Source organism: Bos grunniens, chromosome 1 (assembly GCF_055505025.1).
Source record: "Bos grunniens cultivar Pamir isolate PY7600 chromosome 1, Bosgru_T2T1.0, whole genome shotgun sequence".
NCBI lineage: Eukaryota > Metazoa > Chordata > Mammalia > Artiodactyla > Bovidae > Bos > Bos grunniens.
In genome coordinates, this window is record NC_141165.1 from 152,050,248 (window position 1) to 152,063,814 (window position 13,567).

Consider the following 13,567-nt stretch of genomic DNA (forward strand, 5'->3'; position numbering starts at 1 on the left):
TTGCGACCACATGGACTGTAGCCCCCAGGCTCCTCTGTCCATAGGGATTTTCCAGGCAAGAATATTGGAAGAGTTTCCATGCCCTTCTCCAGGGGACCTTCCCAACCCAGGGATCAAACCTAGGTCTCCCACATTGCAGGCAGATTCTTTATCATGTGAGTGACCAGGGAAACCCATGATAAACCTAGACAGCATATTAAAAAGTACAGACCTTGCTTTGCCAACAAAGGTCCATATAGTCAAAGCTATGGTTTTTCTAGTAGTCATGTATGGATGTGAGAGTTGGACCATAAAGAAGGCTGAGCATTGACGAATTGATGTTTTTGAACTGTGGTGCTGGAGAAGACTCTTGAAAGGCCCTTGGACTGCAAGGAGATCAAACCAGTCGATCTTCAAGGAAATCAGTCCTAAATATTTATTGGAAGGACTAATGCTGATGCTGGGAAAGATTGAAGGTAGGAAGAGAAGGGGATGACAGAAGATGAGGTGGTTGGATGGCATCACTGACTTAATGGACATGAGTTTGAGCAGGCTACCAGAGATGGTGATGGACAGGGAAGCCTGGCATGCTGCAGCCCATGGGGTCACAAAGAGTCAGAGTGAACTGAGCAACTGAACAACAACAAATATGGCTTATGGGATCTCAGTTCCCTGACCAGGAATTGAACCTGCTTCATGGCAGTGAAAGTCCAGAATCCTAACCAGTGAAAGTCCAGAATCAGGGAACTCCCGGCAAATTTCTCTCTGAGTTAGTGTTTTAATAACACTTTTGATAATACTTTTACCTAACTGTATCTGTTTACTGTCATTCCAAACAAAAATATTTGTTAAATTAATAAAAAAAATGTTGGGCATGCCACAACTTGTAATGATTCCCTAAGATAAATTATTTATTCAAATGGCCTTTGGCATTTGAAGGAATATTTAACTCAAAGTACCAATTATTCCTATTGTTAAATCCTGTTTTCTCCTTTATCAAATTTATTTTATTTTTATTATTTTTTAGAAAAAAACAAATAGATGACAAAAACTATAGCTTTTTAGAGGAGTAATTTTGAAGTCAAATGATGACAAATAAATCTAACAAGTTTAAGAATCATTCCATGAATGAGTAAGTAATCTGCTTAATTAAGTGTAACGAGGGCTAATTTTTGTTCTTATTTCCAATGAATATAGCTATGTTCACATGAGATAAAATTCAGTAGATTTTACAAACTTTTTGAAAACTGAATAACAAAATATGACATGATTTGTTTGTGTATTTTCAAAGAAAATACTATGTAAATATGTAATTAGAACAAAAAGTTTTGAAACAATGCTGTGAAATATTTGAACAGGTTATTTTTTATTGATTTCATTCTAGGTTAAATAATAGAACAATGTTAATATCCTTTGGATATTAATTATCTTTGGATGCTGAGAAATATATATTTCTTTTGAGAGAAAGAAATGTTTTAAAAATATGGATATATTATTTTACATATATTTTAAAAATATGGATGACTACCAGTTATAAATAGGTATATCTAAGACGACTTATTTTCATAAAAAATTAACAGAGATAATCCTTATATTTATAATTGACTATTAGAAAAATTACACATTAGGTATGTACACATAGCTGAGTTAAATGAACCATAAAGAACCATGTTTTTCATTTTCAATTTTATCATTTATTGATCGTCAGCATAAGTCATCTGGTAGTGCCCAAGCTAACAAATGCCAGGAGACATGAGACAGACATACTTCTAAATAATAAATTCTCTGAAATTCTTAAGTTTTATATGCTATGTAAGCCTAGGGTAATCTCAATTCATCAACTGAATAACGTTATGTCAAATCCACTCATGGAAGCGGATGTTGGGTTACTAGAGTCAGCGTTTAGTAGAAGCTGGAGAAACCACATCTTCTAAAGAACAGTGGACGGTGACAGCAGCCAGACCCAAAGCTTCCGAAACCAGAGCCACATCCGTAGCCTCCGAAGCCTGAGCCGAAGCCCAGCGAGCGGAAGCTGCTGCATCCACAGCCACGGCCAAAGCCCAGGCCGCCAAAGCCTCCGTAGCCGTAGCCCAGGCCACCGTAGTGGTTGCTGTAATGGCACATGGTGTCAGGGGTGAGGAGTCCGGTTTGCTGTTCAAGATCAGGTCCTGAGTGTGGGTGTCAGCACTTGAGGAGGGATGCTTATATACCCTGGTCACAACACGTGGTAAAACACATGGTCATTCCCTTGCATCATTTGAAATTATGCATTTACCGGAGGCAAATTGTTAATCAGTTTGTTGACACAAGGAGAGGCACACACTCATTAAATTGCTTGAGGTTGCATAACTGCCTGACTATAGGGTCTTTGAACTCATTGCATTCTTTTTTAATGAGAGAAGAAAATGTCTTCAAAGTCACAGAATAAAAATTCCCTGAATAGAATAGAATTCTTCATTACTAAGCATATTGCATCAGTCTTATTTGATGGTGTTTTTGCATTGAACATTTTCTCATTTTCCTATCATTCTTTGTTTGTTGTGTATTAATTACACTTGGATTTAAATACAATGATGAAAATTAAAAAAATTAAATCTATAAAATTCTTTAAAATAATATCAAATTTATTTTCCACTTGTGTATATTTAGATTATACATAATATTCATATATAATATATATATACACACATACAAGAAAACTATTCTGATTTTATGTAACAGCTTACATAGCTTCCTTTTGATTTATCAACATAAAATGTATTTTAGGAACTGAAGGACTATCCAAGGGAACTAACTCACTTTCATGAGCAGTCTGAAAACCATGAAAAAATATTCTCTTAACATCGTTATCCACTTTTCCAAAATGCACAATATCCAAATATTTTAAAATATAGATGATTTTGCCTCTATGCTTTACACTTATCCTTTCTCTTCTTAACTCGTTTTCATAATCCACATATTACTCTCTTATTCAACTTCTGTTTAAATCTCATGCTACACTCATTTCCAATACATGCTCATGCCATCTAGGTCTTTTATTCTTATTTATTTTTTCCAATCATTATTTTATCTTTCTATTTGTCTCTAGTTTTATCATAAATTTCTACTTTTAAATTTTCTTTACCAATTCTGTGTGTCCTATCCCCTTATTTTCTCTCAGGTAATCAGCAAATAATTTTTCATAATGTATTCCTTATTCATTAAGATTAGATTTAAAAATTTTATATGCTTTTAAAAATTATGGCAAAAACCAACACAACATTGTGAAAAATTTTGTATATTTAAATTAAAACAGCTGAAAAAATATATATACAATACTTTTAACAGAGCTTCTTAAAATCCTGATGCCTTGAATAACTCCAAAAATGAAGATACAGTGATGGAATGGCTGAGATAGGAACGGGTATATGAAGTAGTTGGCCAGTCTTCTGTTGTTTCTTCGTTCACTCTGTAAAGATGGCAAACCCAGCCCACATACAAACGCCTCTGAATGTGACCATATCTTGATCTTGGGTCTTTAACATGTTTGCTTTCTATGAGTTAACCATGTTACTGAGGATTTTGTTTTGTTTTGTTACTCTTGCTTTGTTTTGATTTGTCTTGAGGTTTATAAGTGACATTTTTATTGGGACATGGTTGACATACATTATTATATTAGTTTCAAGTGTACAACATAATGATTCAAAATTTGTATATGTTGTAAATGATTACCATAATAAATCTAGTTAAGTCAATCACCACACAGATGCAATTTTTTCCTGTGATAAAAACTATTAGATATACTCTCTTAATAATTTTCAAATGTGCAATATGGTATTATTAACCATATTCCCTATGCTGTACATTAAATCCCATGATATTTATTTTATAACTGGAAGCTTATAGCTTTTGACCACTTTCATACATTTTGCCGAACCCTTAGCCCCTGTAGCTGGCAGCCACCAATCTATTCTATCTGTGAGTCCAGAGTTTTGTTTTTTAAATGCCACATACACTGAGATTATACAGTATTTGTCTTTGTCTTATTTCAGTCAGCATAATGCCTTCGAAGCCTTCGAATGTTGTTGCCAGTAGAAAGATTTCTTTCTTTTATAGGTGAACGATATTTCATTTTATAAATAACACATTTTCTTTGTCTATTTTCCCATCAATTGTCTCTTAGATTAATTCTATACCTAGACTAAAGTAAATAATGCTGCAGTGAAACTGGGAATGCAAATTTTTTTTTTTTTTCCTTTTCTTTCTCTTTTTACCTTGCCACATGGCTTGTGGGATCTCAGTTCTATGACCAGGAATTGAACCTGGGCCATGGTAGTGAAACTCCAGAATCCTAACCACTAGGCAAAAGAGAACTCTGCACAAATACCTTTTTGAATTCGTGTTTCAATTACATTTCAATAACATTTTTGATTATATAGTTTCCTAACTGGATTTGTTTTATGTCTTTCCAAACTAAAAACCTTGTTAAATTAATACAATAATAAATTCTGCATGTCACAGCTTGTAATGATTCCCTAAGATGAATTATTGACTCAAATGACTTTAAGTTTTAAAGGAATATTTAACTCAAAGCAATAATTAATCCTACTGTTAAATCCTGTTTTCTCCTTTATCAAACTTTATTCTATCTTTATTTTTGATTCTAAAAAATACTTGGCAAAATCTATACTTTTCTCAATGAGTTATTTTGAAGTCAAATGATGACAAATCTAACAAGTTTAAGAATCCCATGAATGACTAAGTAAATGGGTTATATTGGGTGTGAAGTGTGAAAGTTTCTCAGTCGTGTCTGACTCTTTGTGACCCCATGGACTACAGAGTCCATGGAATTCTCCAGGCCAGAATACTGGAGTGGGTAGTCTTTCCCTTCTCCAGGGGATCTTCATAACCCAGGGATTGAACCCAGGTCTCTTGCATTGCAGGTAGATTCTTTACCAGCTGAACCACAAGGGATGTCCATATTGAGTGTGATGAGGGCTAATTTTTGTTCTTATTTCAATGAAAATAGCTATGCTCACACGAGATAAAAGCCAATAGAACTTACAGTTTTTAAAAAAGCTGAATGATGAAATATGCCATGATTTACTTGAGCATTTTCAAAGAAAATAACAATATGTAGATATATAATTAAGATAAAAAATTAGAAAACAAATCTGTGAAATATACGGACTAGGTATTTTTTATTGATTTAATTGTGGGTTAAATAAGGGAACAATGACAATATCTTTTGGATATTCATTAATTTGAACACTGAGAAATGCAAACTTCTTTTGAGGATTTTCTTGGCTTTTTGTTTGCTTTGTTTTTGATTTTTGTTTTGGTTAATTCAATGGACTCAAAGACTCGGGCAATTCTTTGTTAGTCTTTTTGAGAACTATCTACAAGAAGGCAAGGAGTTGATTGTGAAATTCAGGTCCTGTTTTGCCATGCTAAATGATGAAGACATATTCTTCCAGTGACTAAAATATAGCTTTTATTCGGAAGCTAAGGGCAATTATGGTGGCTCAGTGGTAAAAAAATCCTCCTGCTATTACAGGAGACATGGATTCAATCCCTGAGTCAGGAAGATCCCCTAAAGAAGGAAATTGTAACCCTCTCCAGTATTCTTGCCTGGAAAATCCCATGGAAAGAGGAGCCTGGTGGGCTACATTTCATGGGTTCACAGAAGCATCTGACTTGGATGGGGGAGCCCGAATTAGCAACTAAACAACAACAACAAAAGGCATTCCTACCATTAATTCAAATGTGTTTCTTAGATAAAATTAATTCAATCATGAAAAGTGGGAGGTAATAAAATATAATAATATATCTGACTATAAGTATCATACACAATATTTCTAATGACATTGATGGCAGTTTTCATTTTTAGCCCTATAGGGCATGTCCATAGTTAGAACCAGACATGGAAGAGCAGACTGGTTCCAAATTGGGAAAGGAATATGTTAAAGCTGTATGTTGTCATCCTGCTTATTTAACTTCCATGCAGAGTACATCATGGAAAATACTGGGCTGGATGAAGCACAAGCTGGAATCAACATTATCAGGAGAAATAGCAATAATCTCATGCAGATGAAAACCACTTACAGCAGAAAGTCAAGAAGAAATAAAGAGACTCTGGATAAAAGTCAAAGAGGAGAGTGAAAATATTGGCTTAAAACTCAACATTTAGAAAACTAAGATCATGGCATCTGGTCCAGTCACTTCATGGCAAATAGATGGGGAAACAATGGAAACAGTGACAGACTTTATTTTCTTGGGCTCCAAAATCACTACAGATTGTAACCACAGCCTTGAAATTAAAAAAAAAAAAATGCTTGCTCCTTGAAAGAAAAGCTATGATAAGCTTAGACAGCATGTTAAAAAGTACAGACAGTACTTTGCCAACAAAGGTCCAAATAGCCAAAGCTATGGTTTTCCAATAGTCATATATGAATGTAGGAGTTCGACAATAAAGAAGGCTGAGCAACAGAGAATTTATGTTTTCAAACTTCAAAGTTTGGAGAAGACTCTTCAGAGTTCCTTGGACTGCAAGGAGATCAAACCAGTCAATCCTAAAGGAAATCAATCCTGAATATTCTTTGAAAGGACTGATGCTAGACTCTTTGCTACCCTGTGGACTGTAGCCCACCAGGCTCCTCCGTCCATGGGATTCTCCAGGCAAGAATACTGGAGTAGGTTGCCATTTCCTTCTCCAGGGTATCTTCCCAACCCAGGGATTGAACCCGGGTCTCCTGCATTGCAGGCAGACGCTTTAACTGCTGAGCTACCAGGGAAGCCCTGAAGCTCCAGTAGTTTGGCCAACTAATGAGAAGAGCTAACTCATTAGAAAAGACCCTGATGCTGAGAAAGATTGAAGGCAGGAGGAGAAATGTTTGACAGAGGATGAGATGGTTGAATGGCATCACTGACTCAATGAACCTGAGTTTGAGCAAGCTCCTGTAAAGGGTGAAGGACAGGGAAGCCTAGTGTGCTGCAGTCCGTGGGGTCACAAAGAGTCAGACATGACTGAGGGACTAAACAACAGTAGGGCTTGTCCATATACTAGGAACTATTACCTGATTGCATGGGTGCATATTCAGTTGCTTCAGTCATATCTGACTCTTTGTGAACCCATGGACCAGAGCCAGCCAGGCTCATCTCTCCATGGGATTTTCCCAAAAAGAATATTGAAGTGAGTTGCTCACCTCTAGGGGATCTTCCTGACCCAAGCATCTAACCCACATCTTGTACCTTGGCAAGTAATTCATTACCACTGAGCCACCCAGAAAGCCCTTTTTAAATTATACTTGCCCAATTTATACCAAATATTATTTGGTTTATATCATTATCTGAAGATATCATTAAGTTTTAGGAAAACAATTTAGAAAATCTGGAATTTTAACTGTTCCCCATTTCTTATATTGCAATGAATTGATTGTTTTTGAAAGAATAATGTTTTATTTACATTCTTCTTTATATGATTTTTTTAAACTTATCAGATGGAAATTTTGATCAGTTGTAGAATTTTTGCTCCTTGATAATATTTCTATGTATTTAGTGTTTTTGTTTTCATTGTTGCTCAGTCACTAAATCATGTCTGACTTTTTGTGCCCCATGAACTGAAGTAGGCCAGGCTTCCCTGTCCTTCTCTATCTCCCAGAGTTTCCTCAAACTCATATCCATTGAACTGGTGATGCCATCCAATCACCTTATTCTCTGCTGCCACCTTCTCCTGCTCTCATGTTTCCCAGCATCAGTGTTTTTTCCAGTGAGTTCTTACTGAATTACAAACACTTCAGTGTAGTGATGATGATGTAGGTGATTTAAAAGGTAAGTGAGATGAGTGAGTTGAGTGGCCAAGGTTCATATTTTTACTATCCAGTTTTTTTAATGACTTTTAGGTCATTTTACTCACTTATCTTACATGCATAACAAACTAGATGAAAGCAGAAGATGATGAATATAGGACAATATTATGACACACATTATAATTAATAGATTCACAGAAAAACAGCTTATTTTTCCTAAAAATTTAGAAATGTGGATTTTAAGATTTATGAAATGCAAGTATGCTCTGACTACAGTTTTAATAATACTACCAACTATAAAAAGGTATATCTAACATGACCTGTTTTATAAAAATATTAAAGGAGATAATCCTTGTATTTCTAATTTACAAATAGAAAAATTACATACAGGTATATACACACATCAACATTCAGAAAGCGAAGATCATGGCATCTGGTCCCACCACTTCATGAGAAATAGATGGGGAAACAGTGGAAACAGTGTCAGACTTTATTTTTCTGGGCTCCAAAATCACTACAGATGGTGACTGCAGCCATGAAATTAAAAGACGCTTACTCCTTGGAAGGAAAGTTATGACCAACCTAGATAGCATATTCAAAAGCAGAGACATTGCTTTGCCAACAAAGGTCCATCTAGTCAAGGCTATGGTTTTTCCTGTGGTCACGTATGGATGTGAGAGTTGGACTGTGAAGAAGGCTGAGTGCTGAAGAATTGATGCTTTTGACCTGTGGTGTTGGAGAAGACTCTTGAGAGTCCCTTGGACTGCAAGGAGATCCAACCAGTCCATTCTGAAGGAGATCAGCCCTGGGATTTCTTTGGAGGGAATGATGCTAAAGCTGAAACTCCAGTACTTTGGCCACCTCATGCGAAGAGTTGACTCATTGGAAAAGACTCTGATGCTGGGAGGGATTGGGGGCAAGAGGAGAAGGGGACGACAGAGGATGAGATGGCTGGATGGCATCACTGACTTGATGGACATGAGTCTGAGTGAACTCCAGGAGTTGGTGATGGACAGGGAGGCCTGGCGTGCTGCGATTCATAGGGTTGCAAAGAGTGGGATACGACTGAGTGACTGATCTGATCTGATATACACATACCGAGTAAAATGAAACCCAAAGAGCCATAGTTTGTATTTTCAATTAGATAATTTATTGGTCATTAACATCAGTCATTTCTCAGGGCCCAAGCTAACAAATTCCAGGAAACATGAGACAGAGATGCTTATAACTAATAAATAAGTAATAAATTCTCTGAAATTCTTAAGGTTTGGGTGTATATAGGCCTAGGGAAATTTCAGTTCTTCGACTGAATAATGTTGTTTCAAATCCACTCATGGAAGCAGATGTTGGGTTACTAGAGCCAGAGTTTAGTAGAAGCTGGAGAAACCACATCTTCTAAAGAACAATGGACGGTGACAGCAGCCAGAGCCAAAGCTTCCGAAACCAGAGCCACATCCGTAGCCTCCAAAGCCAGAGCCAAAGCCCAGCGAGCGGAAGCTGCCGCATCCACAGCTACGGCCAAAGCCCAGGCCGCCAAAGCCTCCGTAGCCGTAGCCCAGGCCTCCGTAGTGGTTGCTGTAATGGCACATGGTGTCAGGGGTGGGGAGTCCGGTTTGCTGATCAAGACCAGGTCCTGAGTGTGGGTGTCAGCTCGTGCAGAGGGATGCTTATATACCCTGGTCACAACACGTGGTGAAACACGTGGTCATTCCTTTGTTTCATTGCAAATTAGGCATTTACCTGAAGCAAATTATTAACCTGCTAACACAAGGAGAGACACACATTAAATTTCTTGAGGTTGCATAACTGCCTGACTAAAAGGTCCTTGAACTCATTACATTCTTTTTTAATTAAAGAAAAAATATTTGTCGTCAAAGTCACGAATTTGTGTTGGCACAGTCACAAAGTAAAAATTTCCTGAACAGAATTTTTCATTACTAAGCATATTGCATCATTCATATTTGACAATGTTTTCTCATAACATTTTTTTCTCATTTCTCCTTTTCCTAGAATTCTTTGGTTTCTCATGTATTAATTCCACCTGGATTTAAATACAATGATCCTTTGGCAAAACTAATACAATTATGTAAAGTTTAAAAATAAAATAAAATTTAAAAAAAAATTAATAAATACAATGATCTAAATTTAAAATTTAAATATGTAAAATTTTTCAAATAAATGTCAAATTTATTTCACATTTGCATGTATATAATATATACATATAATATACATATATAATATATATGCATACACACACAAGAAAGCTATTTTGATTTTACAGATGATGTACAAAACACCTTTTTTGTTATAAATATAGTAAAATTTATCTCAGGAATGGAAAGGAGCTTTCCAAGGGAAAATACTTTCATAACCAGTTGAAAACCATTATAAAATATTGCCTCATATGATAATCCTCTTTTTCAGAATGGACAATACCCAAAATATGGTGTAAAAGTGCAGATGATCTTGGCTCTATGCTTTACAGTTACTATCTCTCTTCTCTTGTCTTCTTCATGATCCATGTATCCTTCTTCTGGAAAACCTCTCTTTAAATCCCACTCAGTATTCATCCCGAGGCATGCTAGCATCAGCTAGGTCTTTTGTTTTTATCCGCTTGTTCCAATCAGTATTTTTTCTTTCTACTCATGTTTCTAATTTTATCATAATATTTTTGATCTTAAATTTTCTTTAGCAATTCTGTTTGTCTCAGTCCCTTATCTTCTCTCAGGCAATAGGCAAATATTTTTTTCCTAATACATTACCTGCTCATTAAAGTTTAGCCTTAAAATAAAGTTTGTCTTCCCTTAAAATCATACAGCTTTTTCAACAGAGCATCTCAAAATCTTGATCTCTTGAAAATCTCCAAAAATGAATATGCAGTGATGAAATGACTGAGACAGGAGAAAGGTATTGGAAGCTGTTGGCTAGTCTTGCTGTTCCTTGGCTCACTCTGTGAAGAGAGCAGACCCAACCCATGTTTAAGCTCCTCTGGATCTAATCATATCTTGGACTTGGGTCTTTAACACCATTTCACTTTCCATGATTTAAATTACTACTGAGGCTTTTGATGTTTTGTTACTGTGGCTTTGTCTTGAGGCTTATAAATATCATTTTTACTGAAATATAAATGACATATTTTATATTCATTTCAGATGTACAACATAATGATTCAGTATTTGCACACATTGCAAAGCGATCACCACAAAAAATCTAGTTAAATTCATCACCACACAGGAGTTAAATTTTTTCCTGTGTTAGAAGCTATTAAGATTTGCTGTCTTAATAACTTTCAAATGTACAATATAGTATCCCATGACATCTATTTTGTAACTGGAAGTTGTAATTTCTGACCACTTTTACCTATTTTGCCCATCCTTCACTCTTGCCTCTGCCAACCAACAACCTGTTCTCTGTATATATGAGCTCAGATTTTTGTTTCTGTTTTTTAGTTCCACACACAAGTGAAATCATATGATATCTGTCTTTCTTTTTCTTACCTATTTCACTTGGTGTAATACCTTCGAAATCCATCTATGTTCTTACAAGTAGAAAGATTTCTTTTTAAGACTGTGTAATATTTGGCAAAACTAATACAATTATGTAAAGTTTAAAAATAAAATAAAATTAAAAAAAAAGACTGTAATGTTACACTTTGTGTGTGTATATATATATATATATATATATATATATAAAATTCATTTTCTTTATTTTTATTGTCTCTTAGGTTGATGCCATATCTGGGCTATTTTAAATAATGTTTCAGTGAACAAGAGGGTGCAAAACATTTCTTTTTTTCATTTTTGCCCTGCTGCGTGGCTTGTGGGATATCAATTTCATAACCAGAGATTGAATCTGGCCAAGGCAGTAAAAGTTCACAATCCTAACCCCTAAGAAACCAGGGAACAATCCACGAATATCTTTTGAGTTATCATTTTTACAACATTCTTAATAATGAATTTACCCTACTGGATTTGTTTATTGTTTTTCCAAGCAAAAATATTTGGTGAAGTAATGAAAAAAATTATTTCATATGTCACAACTTGTGATAATTCTTTAAGGTGACTTACAGACTGAAATGACTTTCAGGTTTTAAAGGAATATTTAACTCAAAGGACTAATCAATCTTACTGTTAATTCCTGTTTTCTCCTTAATCAAGTTTTATTTTTATTCTGAAAAAGAAAATAGTTGGCCAAAATTATATTTTTCACATTTAGTCATTTTGAAGTCAAATGATGATGAAAAATTTAACAAAGTTAAGAATCCCGTGAATGATTTAGTAAATCTACTAGGTTGAGTGTGATGGGAGCTAATTTATGTTATCTTCAGAGAAAATAGCTATGGTCACATGAAGTAAAATCCAGTAGATTCTACAATTTTTTTAAAACATGCTAAAAATGAAATATGGCATGATTTATTTGTGTAATTTCAAAGACAATAATAATATGAAAATATAAAATTAAAAATCAAGGTAAATTAGAAGTGGTCAAGAAGACATGGCAAGAGTGAACATTGACATTTTAGGAATCAGTGACCTAAAATAGACCAGAATGGGCAAATTTAAGAGGCCCATTATATCTACTTCTAGGGGAAAGAATCCCTTAGAAGAGGTGGAATGCTCCTCATAGTAGCAAAAGAGTCCAAATGCTGTACTTGGGTGCAATCTCAAAAATGACAGAATAATCTCTGTTCATTTCCAAGGCAAACCATTCAATAGCTCAGTAACCCATCTATGCCCCAACCACTATACCAAAGAAGCTGGAGTTGAATGGTTCCATGAAAATCTACCAGACCTTCTAGAATTAACATCAAAAAAAATGTGTCCTTTTCATGATAGGGGACTGGAATGCAAAAGAAGGAAGTCAAGAGATAACTCGAGTAACAGGCAAGTTTGGCCTTAGAGTACAAAATGAAGCAGGACAAAGGCTAATAGAGTTTTGCCAAGAGAACACATTGGTCATAGCAAACACCCTCTTCCAACAACACAAGAGACGAATCTACACACGTACATCACCAGACAGTCAATACCAAAGTCAGATGAATATATTAATTGCAGTCAAACCTGGAGACGGTCTATACAGTTAGCAAAAACAAGACTGGGAGCTGACTGTGGCTCAGATCAGGAACACCTTATTGCCAAGTTCAGATTTGAATTGAAGAAAGTAGGGAATCAAATCCTTTATGATTCTACAGTAGAAGTGTCAAATAGATTCTAGGGATTAAATCTGATAGAGTGCCTAAAGAACTATGGATGAAGGTTCATGACATTGTACAGGAGGTGGTGATCAAAAGCATCCCCAAGAAAAAGAAATGCAAAAAGGCAAAATGGTTGCCTGAGGAGGCCTTACAAAGAGCTGAGAAAAGAAGAAAAGCTAAAGGCAAAGGAAGAAAGGAAGATATACCCATCTGAAGGTGAAGTTCCAAATAATATCAAGGACAGATAAGAAAGCTTTCCTAAGTGAACAATGCAAAGAAATAGGGGAAAACACAGAATGAGAAAGAATGGAGCTGTCTTGAAGAAAATTAGGGATACCAAGGGAACATTTCATGGAAAGATGGGCACAGTAATGCATAGAAAGAGCAAGGACCTAACAGAATCAGAAGGGATTAAGAAGAGGTGGAAAGAATACACAAAATACTATTAAAAAAAAAAATCTTATTGAACCAGATAACCACAATGGTGTGGTCACTCACCTAGAGCCAGCTATCTTAGACTGTAAAGTCAAGCGGGCCTTAAGAAGCATCACTAAGAACAAAGCTATCAGAGGTGATGGAATCCCAGCTGAGCTATTTCAAATCCAAA

At 35.5% G+C, this 13,567-nt stretch overlaps 2 protein-coding genes across 2 annotated transcripts; both read right to left on the reverse strand.

Annotated features, from left to right (window-relative positions):
• Positions 1-1,650: 1,650 nt before the first annotated feature.
• On the reverse strand, positions 1,651-2,135 carry LOC147380319 (keratin-associated protein 19-3-like). Its single transcript, XM_086322306.1, has one exon. It carries the CDS (start codon positions 2,101-2,103, stop codon positions 1,882-1,884), a length of 222 nt encoding a protein of 73 aa, XP_086178432.1. The 5' UTR covers positions 2,104-2,135; the 3' UTR covers positions 1,651-1,881.
• Positions 2,136-9,042: 6,907 nt separating this feature from the next.
• Positions 9,043-9,389, reverse strand: LOC147380320 (keratin-associated protein 19-3-like). Its single transcript, XM_086414628.1, has one exon. It carries the CDS (start codon positions 9,353-9,355, stop codon positions 9,134-9,136), a length of 222 nt encoding a protein of 73 aa, XP_086270754.1. The 5' UTR covers positions 9,356-9,389; the 3' UTR covers positions 9,043-9,133.
• Positions 9,390-13,567: the final 4,178 nt, after the last annotated feature.